We start from the raw sequence: 14,669 nt of genomic DNA on the forward strand, positions 1-14,669 counted from the left end.
TTCTCAGAGACAAACGATCTCCCCAAGTGGCCAAGTTCCAACACTTGCATGCATGACAGGCTAGCCGGCCCTTGTGCTTCGCGCGCTCCCAGGTGCTGTGTTGACGTTTCGCCGCTGATGTCAGTAAGTCATGTCACCGGTGAGGTACCCCCGTGTCCGCCCTTCGACGGCACAGACATTACCGCCCCCCTCCCGGCGCCTGCCTGGGCCTGGCATGCACGCAATGCAAGTAGGCCAGCGCAGGTCGTCATTTACGATGTTGTCCGCGAAGCCGGTGACCGTGACGCGCGCGCAGTGGTGGGCCTTACTTGCGCCACTGAATCCCATGCCCGTGACTTCAGATCGGCGCCGGCCGCCTGTGCCGCGCCGCTTCAGGCCATCCTTGCACGGGGCAAGGGCGCGAGAGACCAACGGTGTCCCAGCCGCGGACCTCGCGGTGGTCAGTCTAGTTGCCGTCGCCGCGCACATGCGCGTGCGTGCATGGGGCTTCCTCGGCCGCCGACTGCTTCCCGGCCGGGCACGCGCGCAGCTCGGCCGCTTGCAATGGCCGTCGCTATACTCGGCCGGCGACGGCATGCAGGCATGTACACCTACGAGACTTGATCCTCTGACTTCACACATAGCTGCGAGCCGTCGGATCGAAAAGAGACAGATCACGTTGAGTACTAGAATACCGTATAAATATTATTATTATATTTATCCTCTCACAAATACTGTTTGTCCGTGATTTTACCTGTCCAAAATCAGAGAATTTTGATGCGTAATGCTATACGAGTTGGCTTGGGTATGTTTGTTTTTCTTGCCCACTTACTAAACGACAAAATGATATTCCATCTCTTTAGATCATCCCTAACAGACTTCTTTAATAAGTCTTATTTTCTTTGTAAAGAGATTCTTATTTTCTTTAGCGTTTTAATGATTTTTTTTATGGTTTACTTCACGAAAAAATTTCTCTTTTCCATTTCTTTCACTTTAAAATTCTCAATATTTTCCCTTCACGAATCCATTCGAAAGAAATTATTAAAAATAAGAAAAAATATAAAATTTAAAAATAAGAAAAAGAATCAGAAAGAGAACTGAATAAAAAAAATATAGTTACAGAGGATATTCTTTATCTCCACATGCTCTCTTCGTTAAGGGAAACAAAAAGAGTTGGGAGCAGGCGAGCAGCGTTACACAATAAACGAAAAGGTCGCGGCAGGAAAGACGAGCGTGCCCTAGTCCATTTACACCACTAGACAAGACAATTAGTACACCTCGAGTCCTAGCCTAGTGTGCGTTCGGATGCGCTGGGTGGTCTGGATTGGATGGGAGCGAGGAGGCGAAGACCTTTGTGTGACGTGGCGCTTGTTTGCTTGCTCTTTTTAGCACTCCCTTGTAGCCAGGCTTTGTTTCAGAACAGGCGATGATGGGCTGCATGACATGGGACAGTAGTGATGTGGGGATTATTCTAACCTGACCAGGCAAAGAGGGGGTTAGTAGGCTGACGAGTGATTAGGCCACTGGCCGGTGCTGCTGATGAACCTCTTCTGTTCAGATGTCACTTGAAACAATTTTATAATGTGATTTGTGAGTTGCAAACTTGCAATAGGGGGAAACAGAGGAGAGCAAAAGATGCCCTAGGCCGAAAACCCAAACCATGCTAGACCCCTGCGCCCCAATAATTGTGGCGCAACCCTTCCATGGCAGCCTGAACATGGCCGTGGGGACCGCCCCTTCCCCGTTCACTGTTCCTCGCCTGGCAGCGATGCAAAGGTTGCGACCCCAACGGATTTCTTCAAGAAAGTATTCCCGTTTCTTTTAATATTTTAATAGTTTTTTTTTACAGTGACGATTCATAAAATCATTCTCTTTAAAACGGAATTCTCCTTACTTTTTAAGGATTCTTTTAAAAAAAGATTGTTAGAGATTAAAAAAATAAAAAAATAAGAACGAAAAAGAGAATAAAAAGAGAAGAAAATGGTTAGAATAATCTAATATCATCACAGCTCTCTCTCGCCGTCCTCTCTTCCATGCACACACTCCCTTGCTACAGTACATGTTGTCTCTGCAAGTACTGACTGTACGCCCCCAGTTCCTGGCCTCTTGGGCCTTGGCTACCTTTGTTGCTGCAAATCTTTGTTGGTTGCTTCCGGCTATCAACTCCTGTCTATACACTGCACCTTCCGTTTGGATCTCCTCAGCTCAGCACACCTCCACTCTCACTCTAGCAGAATAAGCCACCTTGCTCTCCCTCTCTCATCCCTTGTTGCGTTTGCAGAATTGCAGTGCGTTTGATTCGGAGCTTGTGTATTAATTCGGCCTCGTTTCGTACACCAATTAGCCGGTAGATCCAGCACTGTTACTGCTACTGTTGGCTGCCGCTGCTACCACCTCGCTGCTTGCAAGAAAACGCCCGCGGAAGGAGAGGGACAGCAGGCCGGGGAGGGAAGCCGAGCTCACCAGCCCAGAATAGCGACCTGAGTGCGTGTGAAAGGGAAGGCTCCAGCTTAGGCAGAGGCGGTAGCTAGCAACCTAGCTAGGCGAGAGGGGTGGAGAGCTAAGGCAAGCTAAGCAGCAGCTGAGTAGAGGCGCGAGCAGGAGAGGTCGGCGCCGGCGTCGCCATGGACTGGGATCTCAAGGTGCCGGCAGCGTGGGACTTCGCCGAGCTGGAGCACGACGCGGGCGCGGCGGCCGCGGGGCCGTCTGGAGGCCACGCCAATGCTGCCACCGGATGCCGCCCGCCCGGGCCCGAGTGCTCGGTCGACCTCAAGCTCGGCGGGCTGGGCGAGTGCCAGTTCGGCGCGGCGCTGGCCGCGGACCGCCGCAAGGAGCCCGCCGCGGCGGGGAAGCAGGCCCCCGCCGGGGCGGTGGCGTCGGCGTCGTCGCCCGGACTTGGCGCGGCGAAGCGGCCGCGCGCGCCGGGCGGCGGCGGTGGCGCGGGGCAGCAGTGCCCGTCGTGCGCGGTGGACGGGTGCAAGGCGGATCTGAGCAAGTGCCGCGACTACCACCGGCGGCACAAGGTGTGCGAGGCGCACTCCAAGACTCCCGTCGTCGTCGTCGCCGGACGCCAGATGCGATTCTGCCAGCAGTGCAGTAGGTAACCCCGCAAACTCCCGCCAATTCCTCCCATCCCACTGAATACTTTTTGCAAAATTTAACGCCCACTAATCAGCCACTAACTCGCAGCACGAATTTGACCAGCTGTAAAAAAAAATCAAGCAAAACATATCATATACTAGCTAGAAGCATGCATCAAGAGCTGCCTGATGGCTTCCAATCTGTTCATCGGTAGCTGGGGATCAGCTCCAGCAACCAGCATCGCTGCCTCTTTCCTTCTCTTTCTTTCCCTTGGGAGGAGCATATATCTGCCTGTCTCATTTCAAGGATGCACAACTTTGCCTTTTTCTGGCATGCCTTTTCAGCCTCCTATGGCTGTAGCCATCCTCAGTTTCCTCCTGTTACACTTCAACTTGGCAACTTGCATTACCTGAATTATTGCTGCTACGCTTTTCCTTTCTTTTCTGCTCGTCGCTAGCAGTAGCAGCGCTGCTCCTGCACTGCTCGGTCAGGAGTCAGGGCTCATCAGTCGTCGCTGCTACCCGCCCACTTTTTCTGACGCGCTGAAGAGAATTAACGCTGCTCAAAAGAGCTAGCTGCTCCCCGTCAGTCAGCCAAAGATCACACAGCGAAGGCAGCGATCCGTCGACTAGTCCTCGTGAGATGTTTCGCCGCTTGATTGGAAAAATCAGACGAAAAAGGTAGCTTGGCTCCCTGTGTTAGGCACTTTGTGTTTTACGATGTCGTGTTCAGGCACACTTTTTTCTTCTTTAAAAAACGCGCTGTGCGATGATAAGCCCTCTGCCGCCTTCTGCACGAGCAACTTTCCTAGCTGGAAATGGGCAGATCGACGTGAGCTATTGGGCCTTTTCTTGTGGATTTCTTTGGCGCGACAGGATGTTCTTTTGCTGTTTGGGGCTGTCAATTCCTCAAAGATGGCGCTAAATCTGAACGAGCACTCAGAGATGCAGTACGCTTTATTTACCATCGATTTCAGGCGGCAGCTACTGGCCTACCTCAACTGCGCGCTAGTAACTGCCAGCGCCTTCTGCTTGAAAGGAAAAGGCGGTGTAGATGCCCAAACCCAGAAAGTTAGTAACAGTGAAACGAGTTTATGAATGTACCCTGCTAAACCATTTTGTGGAGCCATTTCTGTGCAATGAATTATGAAAGGACCATGTAGGCTACTAGTGTTTTTTTTTAGAAGAATGTAGGCTACTAGTTCACAAATGCATGTCCATTCCTCAGGTTGGTTTGAGGCTTTCAGTGTTTAAGTTTCTCTAAAAAGGTCAATGGTAATGGCAACCGTATAAAATGTACATGTTAAAGAAAATACTGATGATAAATGTACTAGGGTTCTTTGTTGGATGGTGGTCACGACAGAAGTGGGATCTGTAAGATCCTCATTTTAACTTCCATGAGTAAGAGTAACTAATAACAGCTCTCATGATATGATTTTTTGTCACATACACTGTTGATGGCATTAAGTTCTATGTCTACCTTATTCAAGTCGTTCAAGTATTTTATACTCTGCGCCTAAAAAAAGTATTATTAGTGACGCTGCCTAATTTTTAGTTACCTGTACCAGCAGAGTTAATCAAATTGAGATTTTTCATATACTCAGGTGTTTTTGAGCCTTGCCTCTGTTTTCATCAGAGTTCTACTTCAGCATAGATTTTGAATCTCGGTTCCCACACAATGGCAGTCAATGCTTTTCTGGGTACTGTTGTACCCGAGACTTCACTTACCATCGCCACAGAATTCAGCTATATTTCTGAACATAATGTATAGCATTGGATTATTTCATATACACTTTCCAGATATCACCACAAGTACTTCATAGTTTTTTTAAAAAAAAATCTTAGAACTGTATAATCTTAGTGAATATCTTATTTTATTTCGACCTAAACTGCCCATTTTTATCGCTCAATTTTGGCATTCTGAGGTATTGCTTACATTTGTAATATTAGCTTAGCTTGGTCTAATTTCTAGGTCAGCATTTTTATCTTGCTGAACAATAGCAGAAGGTCCTCTCTCTGCTGTGGTGTACCTTTACCCTATACTCCATATAGGATGCTAATGTAATTATCTCACCATTTTTCCTCTTTATCTGGGAATACCTTACTCGGTGGGGACAGTTTTTCAATGATTGGTTAATGATTACTACTTTGCCTGTTGGTGCAATAACAGACTTTACAAATTTAGTGATAGTCAGTGTCCCTATAAACTGTCAGCTTTCTTGTCCATTTCGAAAACCAAACCGTCAGCTTCCTTATACCTATGGAGTATGGATGCACTATATTGTGGTCCAAGTTCAACAGGTCTTACAATACTTTTCTGTCTTGGACAGTTCTTCGGTACAATATACTTATCTAAGATGAAGTCTCCCAAGCACTGAAAGGGTTACTAGACATATGAAATTTGAGTGGTCCCTTGTATGCTGTGTATTAAGTATTCTAAGACTGCGTGTAAGTACATTAAATATTCTGAGAAACCACATCTTCATGATGTTTTAAGTGAGAAGCGTCTTCATATTGCATTCAAGGCTGTGCCTAACTACCTGGGACAATTATTTTTCGCCCTTAGAAAACTGACCTAGGACTATCTTCTCTGTTTATAATTTAGTAGAACGAGCAACAAAGTACATCCTACTTAAAACAATTTACGATGTTCTTGTGGTCCTGATGGATTATGTTAATATTTCCTCCATAACTGTTTCGTTGTTTTTTCTTATGACGTCACTCATAGTAGTGTGCTTCTGAAAGTGGCAGACTACAATGCATTATTTAATTTGATGAGCATAATGAAACTATTAACAATTCCTGCAGATCAACTTGCCGGATGTCATTATGGTCTTATGTTAATAGTTCTCATTTTACTGTGCATTATCTTCATTTTCCAGTATATGATGAGACATTGATCCTAAATGTATATGCATTTTCACGAGAAAGATTGTTCCGATAGTATATTGATCTTGCAACTTGCTTACTGGCCTAACGTAAATTCAGTTACCTGAGCATGAGGTGTTGTTTATTTAGGTTTCACTTACTTGTGGAGTTTGATGAGGCCAAGCGCAGCTGTAGAAAGCGCCTAGATGGGCACAACCGTCGCCGCAGGAAGCCACAGCCAGATACCATGATTTCTGCAAGCTTTATCACGACTCAACAAGGTCTTGTTCCTTTTTCTTTAACCATTGCTCAATGTTTTTACAGTGCATACATGGTTGGAATAGATTTTTAGACTTCCCATCTCTTGTTGACAAGAAAAATATATACTGTGAAATAAATAGCCCAGAACATACTTAAGTCATGCAATAAAAATTGGTGTTTCCCTCTCTGCTCTTAATCTTGTAGCGCTGACTTGCCTAGTAGGTCACCTTATTCAGCATTTTGCAAACCTGTAACTCACTTGATAGCATGCTACTCCATGTTGCACAATTTGTGCCTTTTTCAGCCACATCCCTGTATAAATTAATCCATATGAAATTGACTGCAACTGAGATTTGATAATCCATATGAGATTTCATATTACTAATTTTTGCAGCACATGGACACGTAGAGCTCTCATAAATATCTTATTCGCATTGAACGATATCAATTTACTCATTTACACTAGCAATTTATCTTTTTCTCCTATCTCGCAAACAAGATTGAGTTTGTTTTTAAAAATTTGCATGAATATAAGCCATGCACTTACATAGTACTGAATTTATTTTTCAATAATTATTTAAAAAACTTTGGCACTTGATTTTCAAAGAGTTTTGCAGAGTTTTCAAAACCTAGTTAGTTTTCACATGATATGCCCCCTTCTATTACCATTTATCTTCAGTTATCACCTAATCAACATTGCTTGCAAAATTCAGGGACACGATTCTCACCATTTACAACTCCGAGACAGGAGTCGAACTGGCCAGTGGTAATCAAAACTGAGGAGAGTCCATATTACACTCATCAGATCCCTTTAGCCTCCAGCAACAGGCAGCATTTTGTCGGCTCCACGTCTGCTTACACCAAAGAAAGCCGTCGGTTTCCTTTCCTGCAGGAGGGTGAAATAAACTTTGCCACCGGCGGCGTGCTGGAGGCTCCAGCTTCAGTGTGCCAGCCTCTCCACAAGACAGTAGCTCCTCCCGAGAGCAGCAGCAAGATGTTCTCTGATGGGTTGACTCGAATGCTTGACTCGGATTGTGCTCTCTCTCTTCTGTCAGCTTCGGCTAACTCCTCAGGCATCGACGTCAGCCGCATGGTCCGGCCGACCGAACACGTCCCCATGGCTCAGCCCCTGGTCTCCGGCCTGCAGTTCGGCAGCTCGTCATGGTTCTCGCGCCCTCAGGCTTCCACCGGCGCCGTCTCGACGACGACCGGGTTCTCCTGCCCGGTGGTGGAGAGCGAGCAGCTGAACACCGTGCTGAGCTCGAACGACAACGAGATGAACTACAACGGGATGTTCCACGTCGGCGGCGAGGGCTCCTCGGACGGCACCTCCTCGTCGCTGCCCTTCTCGTGGCAGTAGTTTTCAGTAGCTGTTCATTCAGTAGCGATGTTCTTCGATTTAGCGATCAGCGATTCAGAATTGTTTCTGTTCTTTTTGCATTCCTTTGCTTATCTTGATTAATTCTACTCGCCAACATTTGTGTGGACAACTTGAGCATAAAATCAGTGCTAGTTTTCCCGAATTATCTTTTGCCTTTGTGGTGGCTGCCTGGCTCCCAATTGCAGTATGTTGCTTCTCCAGATCCTGAGACGAAGGTCACACCAGTCAGTGATCGTAGTGCCTGATTCTGTCAGGTTTGAGTCTCCCCTGTCGTCTCCTCCTTTTTCTCTTAGTTGACTACCAACCATGATCGTACAAAGATGGTATCCATCTGCAGACAACGATCCAATGTGCATGTCCTGTGGCATCAAGAATCACCTGCTACTGCATTACCCTAGTAGTAAAGGGAGAAAAAAAGATGAAGCATTTAATACCTTTGCAAGAGACCGAGGAGGACTGGTCGACCCCATCGTTCGTGCAAGAGGCGCTTGACACGGGGATCTCCATGGACGAGCTTCTGGAGGCGGCACGGGAGATCGATCGATCAAATGTCATCGTCGAGTAAAGCCAAGGTAACATGTGATGTGACTGCAGGTTCGGCGGCGAACGACCAAGGAAAGGCGAGGACGGTGATCGACAAGATGATGCAGTACCAGCAGAAACCATGGAGAGGGCCGCTGCCTCCTCCAAGGATCTCTGAACCAATGACGCTTGGCGATGCACAGACCTGACTGTAATAATGGTAGTGTTTATGGATTTGATCCGTGTGGTCTAAATATTCTGCTGTGATAGATTTAGTACCATCTTGATAATTTAGATAGGTTAGAAGATGTAGCACCTTCAAGTTAAACCTTTTGCACAAAACGAAAATGGAAGTATAAGAGAGATCCTATACATATGCGAGCCCATCCCACAAATAGGCTGTGCTATAAACGAATTTTAGAGATAGTATGTTACACTGCGGTCCAGGGATCTAGCGTAATCCTACCGTTTTCAGTTTCAAATTCAAACATAACCGCAACAATGCAGCTGCATTTGTGCAGCAATAAATTGATTTCGGTTAGGCTCGGCTAAGTTCTTCAGGCTCGGGCTCGAAATCAACCTGCAGACCGTTTTTGGCGACTAAAGAGCTAGCTCCGCCGAGTTTGTTCGGTTCGTCCTTTCGGAGGTGGGCGTCACGGCGATAATGGAGGATACAGTAGCAACGGAGGCACGCATGCTGGACACGACGGTGGTCAGGCGGCAGGTGGTGGTAGAGGGCAAGCCTATCATGGCGGCCATAGTGGAGGTGGTCGCGGGTACGATCGCCAGCATGCAGCCGCACGGCCACAACTACTACAAACAGGGAGGCTTTCGAGGACGTCGGAGGGTTTGACGGTGGGGATTTCAACAACAATGCAGGCTACAATGGGGAGTAGTTTCAATCCTGGATATTGTGGTGGTGGTCGGGACTGACCTCGGTAGCACTACTGCCCTACTCGGCAAGGCAATCGGCCCATTGGTGGGAACGACCGTGACAATAGGGCACCTCCTCAAGCGCCGCCGGTGATCAATCCCAACGTGTCCCCGCTGTTTCATGTGGGTAATCAGGCCGTGAATGTACCTAATGCTGCACCGGTCATCATGATGGGCAGAGCTACAACGGGATCGGTGCCGGCAGGGACGGCATCAGCACCTCCTGCATGCTAATAGCCCCGAAACCGCACTCGTGGGATCATCAACAGTGGAGCAGAATTTGGGACATGCTCCAAAGCATAAACTTACGTGTTCCGGATGCTCAAGAAGCGGTCATTTAGTAGCTGATTGCCCGGTCTACAACAGGGCGATCTCCTCTCGCGGATCTTATATTCAACTTAGTGGTGGAAATGCTAGCAATCTTTATAACTAGAGCAAAAGAGGGCGGTTAATTTTATGGTGTGGTTTCTCACGCAGTAGATGATTGTCGGTGTATCAGGAATCGGGGGTCCCCGAATCCTGAGGTCAGGCCAGCAATCCGCCACATGGCGCCATCCCGCGGAGTCTCTCCCGCAAGGTGAAAAAGATCGAGTTCCGGGAGAGGGCGCTCGGGGCCACAGTTGGTGGCCTCCGAGTACCCCAGTTCCCCGATGATCCACGAAATCTAAGTACCGGGAAGAAAGTGCTAGGGAAGGTGTACGGTGACCTCCGAGCACCCTAGTCCCCCGACGACCAGGAAAGCTAAGTACCGGGAGAAACGTGTCCGGTGCCGCTAGCGGTGGCCCCCTGGGCACCCAAGTATCCCGAGGACACACCAAAGGAAGTTCCGGGAGAGAGTGCTCGGGACTGCGTCCAGCAGCCCTCGAGCACTCGGTTCCCCGAGGATCCGTACAAGTGTGCCCGGGAGAGAGTGCTCGGGGAGGTGAACAGTACCCCCGAGCACTCGGTTCCCTAAGGACAAGAAAGGGCATTCTCGGAAGAGAGTGATCGGGGAGGTGAACAGTGACCCCCGAGCACTTCGTTCCCCGATGACCCAGAGAGCCCCCTGGCAGTGGCCCCCGAGGGCCCACCGATGAGGTGTCAGTCAGTCAAAGGCCCAAGGCCGCATTTAAATAGCGTGCGTGGCTTGTCACCTCCAACTGCTCCCGCCACGCTCAGTGTCAGTTCCTGCCACATTCTGGCAGAGGGGCGTGGGGTTATTAATTGCACGGGTCCCATCCCGTGCCATCCGGCCCGTCTCGGGATAACGTCGTAAGGACTGAGGCGTTCCGTCTGCCGCGCTACTGTGGCAGGGGAACAAGACAGGGCAGGCACGCCGGGCCGCTCTGCGGCGCCCGGTGGGCCCTCTCCACGGCGCCCGTTGCCAGTGCATTTATGGTGACGGATGACCGGGCGTGGGACGCATGTTCCACCCCCGGTCACTTCGCCCAGAGGAAATGATGACGCCCTTTTCATTTATGGTGTCTCGGAACTCATGCTCCCCCTCCCGTTCGGGGCACGCTGCTGCCGCAAGTATTTAAAGCGGCCGGCGGCACAGAAGGGAAAAGAAGAAAAGGGGAAAAAGGAAAACAACAGCTCAGTGGTGTGGGAAAACACAGCAAAAAAAGGAACAACGGCTGAGAAGTGAACAACATGAGACAGACCGAAGAACTTAGAGCCCCAGGCTCTAATATAGACTAACCTTCTTGTAACCAGCAACATCCTTGAAGGACTTCCTCAGAGCATTTATAGTATCCATACAGGAGTAGGGTGTTACGCCCCCGTACGGCCCGAACCTGTCTAAACACCAGTGCATTTACTCCTTTCCGCATTAGATCACTCCGTACCGCCGACCATCGCATTCATACCCATTTATTTCTCAGGCGAACATATTCAGGATCATCCCCCGGCCGAATCTCTAAAAAGGGGTCCCCCAGGATCCCTGCGACAGGAGTTCACCCTCCGACAATGATGATTTTTCAATTCTTTAATATGCAGATGATATTATCATTTTTATGGAACATGATCTCAAATAAGCCAAAAAAACATGAAAATCATGCTTTGTGTATTTGAAAAACTGTCAGACTTAAAGATCAACTTCCACAAACATAAATTATTTTGTTATGATCAAGCTAAAGAGTTTGAAGAATAATGCTCTCAATTTTTTGGCTGTGAGATGAGATGTTACCTCATTAGATATTTTGGAATACCCATGTATCACAGAAAGATTACTAACAAGGATTGGAAAGAGGTCGAGGGGCTATTCCAAAAGAAACTAAGTAGTTAGGAAAAAAAAAAATTCAATATTTGTCTGTTGTAAGTAGACTTGTGCTCATCAATTATGTGCTAACTAGTCTTGCGATGTATTTTTTTTTAATCTCTAGAGGAGTTCTTAAGAAATTAGACTATCATAGATCCAGATTCTTTTTGTCAAAACGATGAACAAACGAAAAAATATAGATTGTCTAAATGGAGAATCTATGCATACCTAAAGACCAAAGGGGATTGGGAATCGATGATCTTGGCATCTAGAAAAAATGCATATTAGGTAAATGGTTATTTAAACTCATAAATGAAAATATCATGTGACAACAAATACTCAGAAATAAATATTAAAAAACAAAATGATTGGTGAGGTACAATGGAAACACAACTCACATTTTGGGTCGAGCCTTATGCAGGTGAAAGACCAATTCCTAAGTTTAGGATCCTTTAATTTGAATAATTGAACTCAAATCAGATTTTGGTAGGATAAGTAGCTTGGTACATCCACACTTGCAGCTCAATATCTTTGTTCTATATTGTTCGAAAGAAACAAGCCACGGTGGCTGATGTCTTCAAATCTAATTATCTTAATGTGTCCGAGCACTTGTAGGGAACAATCTAATTAAATGGAATGAGTTGGTTGCTAGAGTTGAGTTTGTGGAACTCAATGATCATAGCGTTTGCTTCAAGTACGTAGTCTTTACGTACGAGTGGACTATTCTAAGTTCAGACTATGTCTAGAGCTTTAACTAACCATGATGTCATCCAGGCAAATATTTCACGTGGAAATTAAAGCTTCTCCTAAAGATCAAGATTTTCCTATAATACTTATGCAGATGAGTCATACTGACGAAGGATAATCTAGTAAAACGTAAATAGTTGGGTAGTGAATAATGTTGTTTTGCAATAAGAAGGAAACTATCCAATATTTATTTTTTGATTGCCAACTTGCTAGATTTATTTGGAGATTAGTACAAGTAGGTTTCGGTCTGGAACCACCAAAATATGTTACCCAGTTGTTTGGAACTTGGTTGCGTAATTATGATCCAAATATGAGATCACTGATTATGGTTGGGGCTAGTGTGTTCTTTGTTAGGATATGGTTAAGTAGAAGTGATATTATTTTTAAGGCAAAAGCTCATTCCTATATGCTGGTTATCTTCTGGAGAATTCATTGATCCGCTTTTAGTATTTGCTACAAAAGAAGAAGGCGGCAAAGGAAAGATAACGTGGGCTTGCCGTACTTTGGAGACCGTCGTTATAAAGATTTTTGTGAGGTGGATATTTACTAATAGGATTTGTGTTTTTTTTATGTTTGATTCATGTTGAGACCTTTATAAGCTTGTGCCATTTGTAGGCCTTTTCTCCTTCCCGTTGAGCCTAAGGCTAAACTTTATAATAATATACGGTTTAATACATTGCGTCGAGACCGGAATAAAATTATTCATTCATCTAAAAAAAGCCTAGTCGACCTTGAGCCAGCTTTGCTGCACATGAATGGTACACTGTGCCAAAGTCATTCGTCGACCATTCATGTCATGCATGCACGTATACACTGCTCTTGCGTAAATTCTACTAGTACAGCGGTACAGCACTGCGTACGTATACTCTTACCCACCAGCCGCCGCCACCATCAGGACCAGGAACAGCAGCGTTTCGCTTCCTCTGCTTCACAACGTTGAGTGGGAGTGAAGCCCACACTTAACGAGTTCTACCGATGTGCTCCTAGACATCACATCGGACGACGGAGTGGTCGCAGAGTTGCAGTGGGTGGTCTGGCGGATACTGAGCTGCTCGTGCCGACAGGAGGTCGACGACGACAAGGATGAGGATCGGAGGACAGCAAGGGCAGACATGGCCGCCGGGCCCCGCCACTCCCCACACTGACTGTGCAGACCGAGCGCGATGCAGGCGCAGCAAGTCCGTCGCCGGCCGGATCGAGGCAGCGGCCGCAGCGTAGGTTCGTTCGTTCGTTCGTTCATGCTGACACGCAAAAGGTCCGATCAAATCTGTCATGTGATTGATTGCACCTCGACTCGATCGATCGATGGACATGCATGCGTGGAAAGGACCTTCTTTTATCCGTCGAAGAAAAGAGTGGGACGAAGAAACCTGCAGAATGGCAAAACCGCAAAAGCATTTGACTTTTCTTTGGCGTTCGTCTAACCCTGATCGTTCGACTTGAGATCACTTGGACTGGACTAGCTTCTACCAGACTCCGTAACACTCGAATTTCCTGCAAAGAAAGCAGATCCGTGCATGGTACTGTAGCAAGCTAGCAACTACTTAGAGTTGGCTGGCCACGAGTTAAGTTTTTGATTCCCAAGAATCTAGCTCGTTCGCTTGTTCTTGGTGGACTCTCTCGTAATTGATCATTGTGTTCTCCTACAGGTTACAAGTACAGGCTTTGTGTTCTAACGTACGTATATACGTACATCCTATACAGTAGTGATACCTTTTAATTTTCTCTTGGCGATTCCAGTTTGCAACACGCCAACGCGTATCTATCTCGCCCAACACCCCCACCCACGTTCTGTTCCTTGTCTTTTATCCGGAATCAGGGACGCAAACAGGCCGTCGACCTACCGGGAGGCCCCGGCGCCGGCGTGGTCGACGGATCGGAACAGTGCCACAACACGCCCATGCATGCATGCAGCGCACGGCAAGACCGAACCAGCAGTCGCATGCAGCTCGGCTGCTTGCTCCGCCCGGACCCCGGCCGGCGCCGCTCGCCACAGAGGCACAGGCACAGCTCGGCCCAGCGCCAGGTATACGTGCCGAGTGAGTGCGCGCGTGTGGGGGCCGGCGCCGGCGCCGGCGCGTGGTCGATCGGCTCCCCGTCACGCGTGTGTCCAATCGACCGCGGGGGCGTCGCGCGGATCGGACGGCCGCGGACGCTTGTCCCCCCGCGCGGGACCACTCTGTTAGAATCTAATTGCCTAAACAGCCACTGATCATTAACCTAACGAACTAAACACCGAAAAACTTTAGACAGCGGAAATCATTAATCTTGATTAGGAGAAGAGCCATTAGATTGATCATGACGGGTCGGTGAAGAACAGCGACAGTGTACATTCTTCTCAGTCGATGTCGTTGCCGTTGTTGTTGTGAGCCTCGGAGTCATAGCAGATCGCCGGAGTCATTGTCCGGTGAGGGTCAAAAGCCTTCGGCCACCTTGGCGCTAACCTATTGATCGGGATTGCCAGGGCTCAATAAGCACAGGTATCGAGAGAACGATACCCAGGCCGCCAGCTCCCCTTTAATACTACCTCCATTCCATATTATACTACGTGTAAAATTTTCTTTATCGTTCCACCAAAATTTGGTATATTACAAAATAGAGATAGTATATTGTTAGTGGGGCAAACAAACACGTGACTCACCGGTAAGACCCGAGGACG

At 47.6% G+C, this 14,669-nt stretch overlaps 1 protein-coding gene across 1 annotated transcript; it reads left to right on the forward strand.

Annotated features, from left to right (window-relative positions):
* Positions 1-1,993: 1,993 nt before the first annotated feature.
* LOC133898316 (teosinte glume architecture 1-like) lies at positions 1,994-7,702 on the forward strand. The gene is made up of 3 exons (XM_062338965.1): positions 1,994-3,079; positions 6,078-6,208; positions 6,902-7,702. The coding sequence occupies exons 1-3, from the start codon at positions 2,604-2,606 to the stop codon at positions 7,546-7,548; spliced, it is 1,254 nt and encodes a 417-aa protein (XP_062194949.1). The 5' UTR covers positions 1,994-2,603; the 3' UTR covers positions 7,549-7,702.
* The last annotated feature ends 6,967 nt before the right edge of the window (positions 7,703-14,669 follow it).

This window comes from Phragmites australis, chromosome 18, assembly GCF_958298935.1.
Source record: "Phragmites australis chromosome 18, lpPhrAust1.1, whole genome shotgun sequence".
In the NCBI taxonomy this organism is placed as follows: domain Eukaryota; kingdom Viridiplantae; phylum Streptophyta; class Magnoliopsida; order Poales; family Poaceae; genus Phragmites; species Phragmites australis.

Coding starts and splice junctions, on each gene's coding strand:
- LOC133898316 (XM_062338965.1), top strand. CDS start 2,604: ATGGACTGGGATCTCAAGGTGCCGGCAGCGTGGGACTTCGCCGAGCTG. Junction 3,080..6,077: donor TTCTGCCAGCAGTGCAGTAG/GTAACCCCGCAA, acceptor TTGTTTATTTAG/GTTTCACTTACTTGTGGAGT. Junction 6,209..6,901: donor CTTTATCACGACTCAACAAG/GTCTTGTTCCTT, acceptor TGCAAAATTCAG/GGACACGATTCTCACCATTT.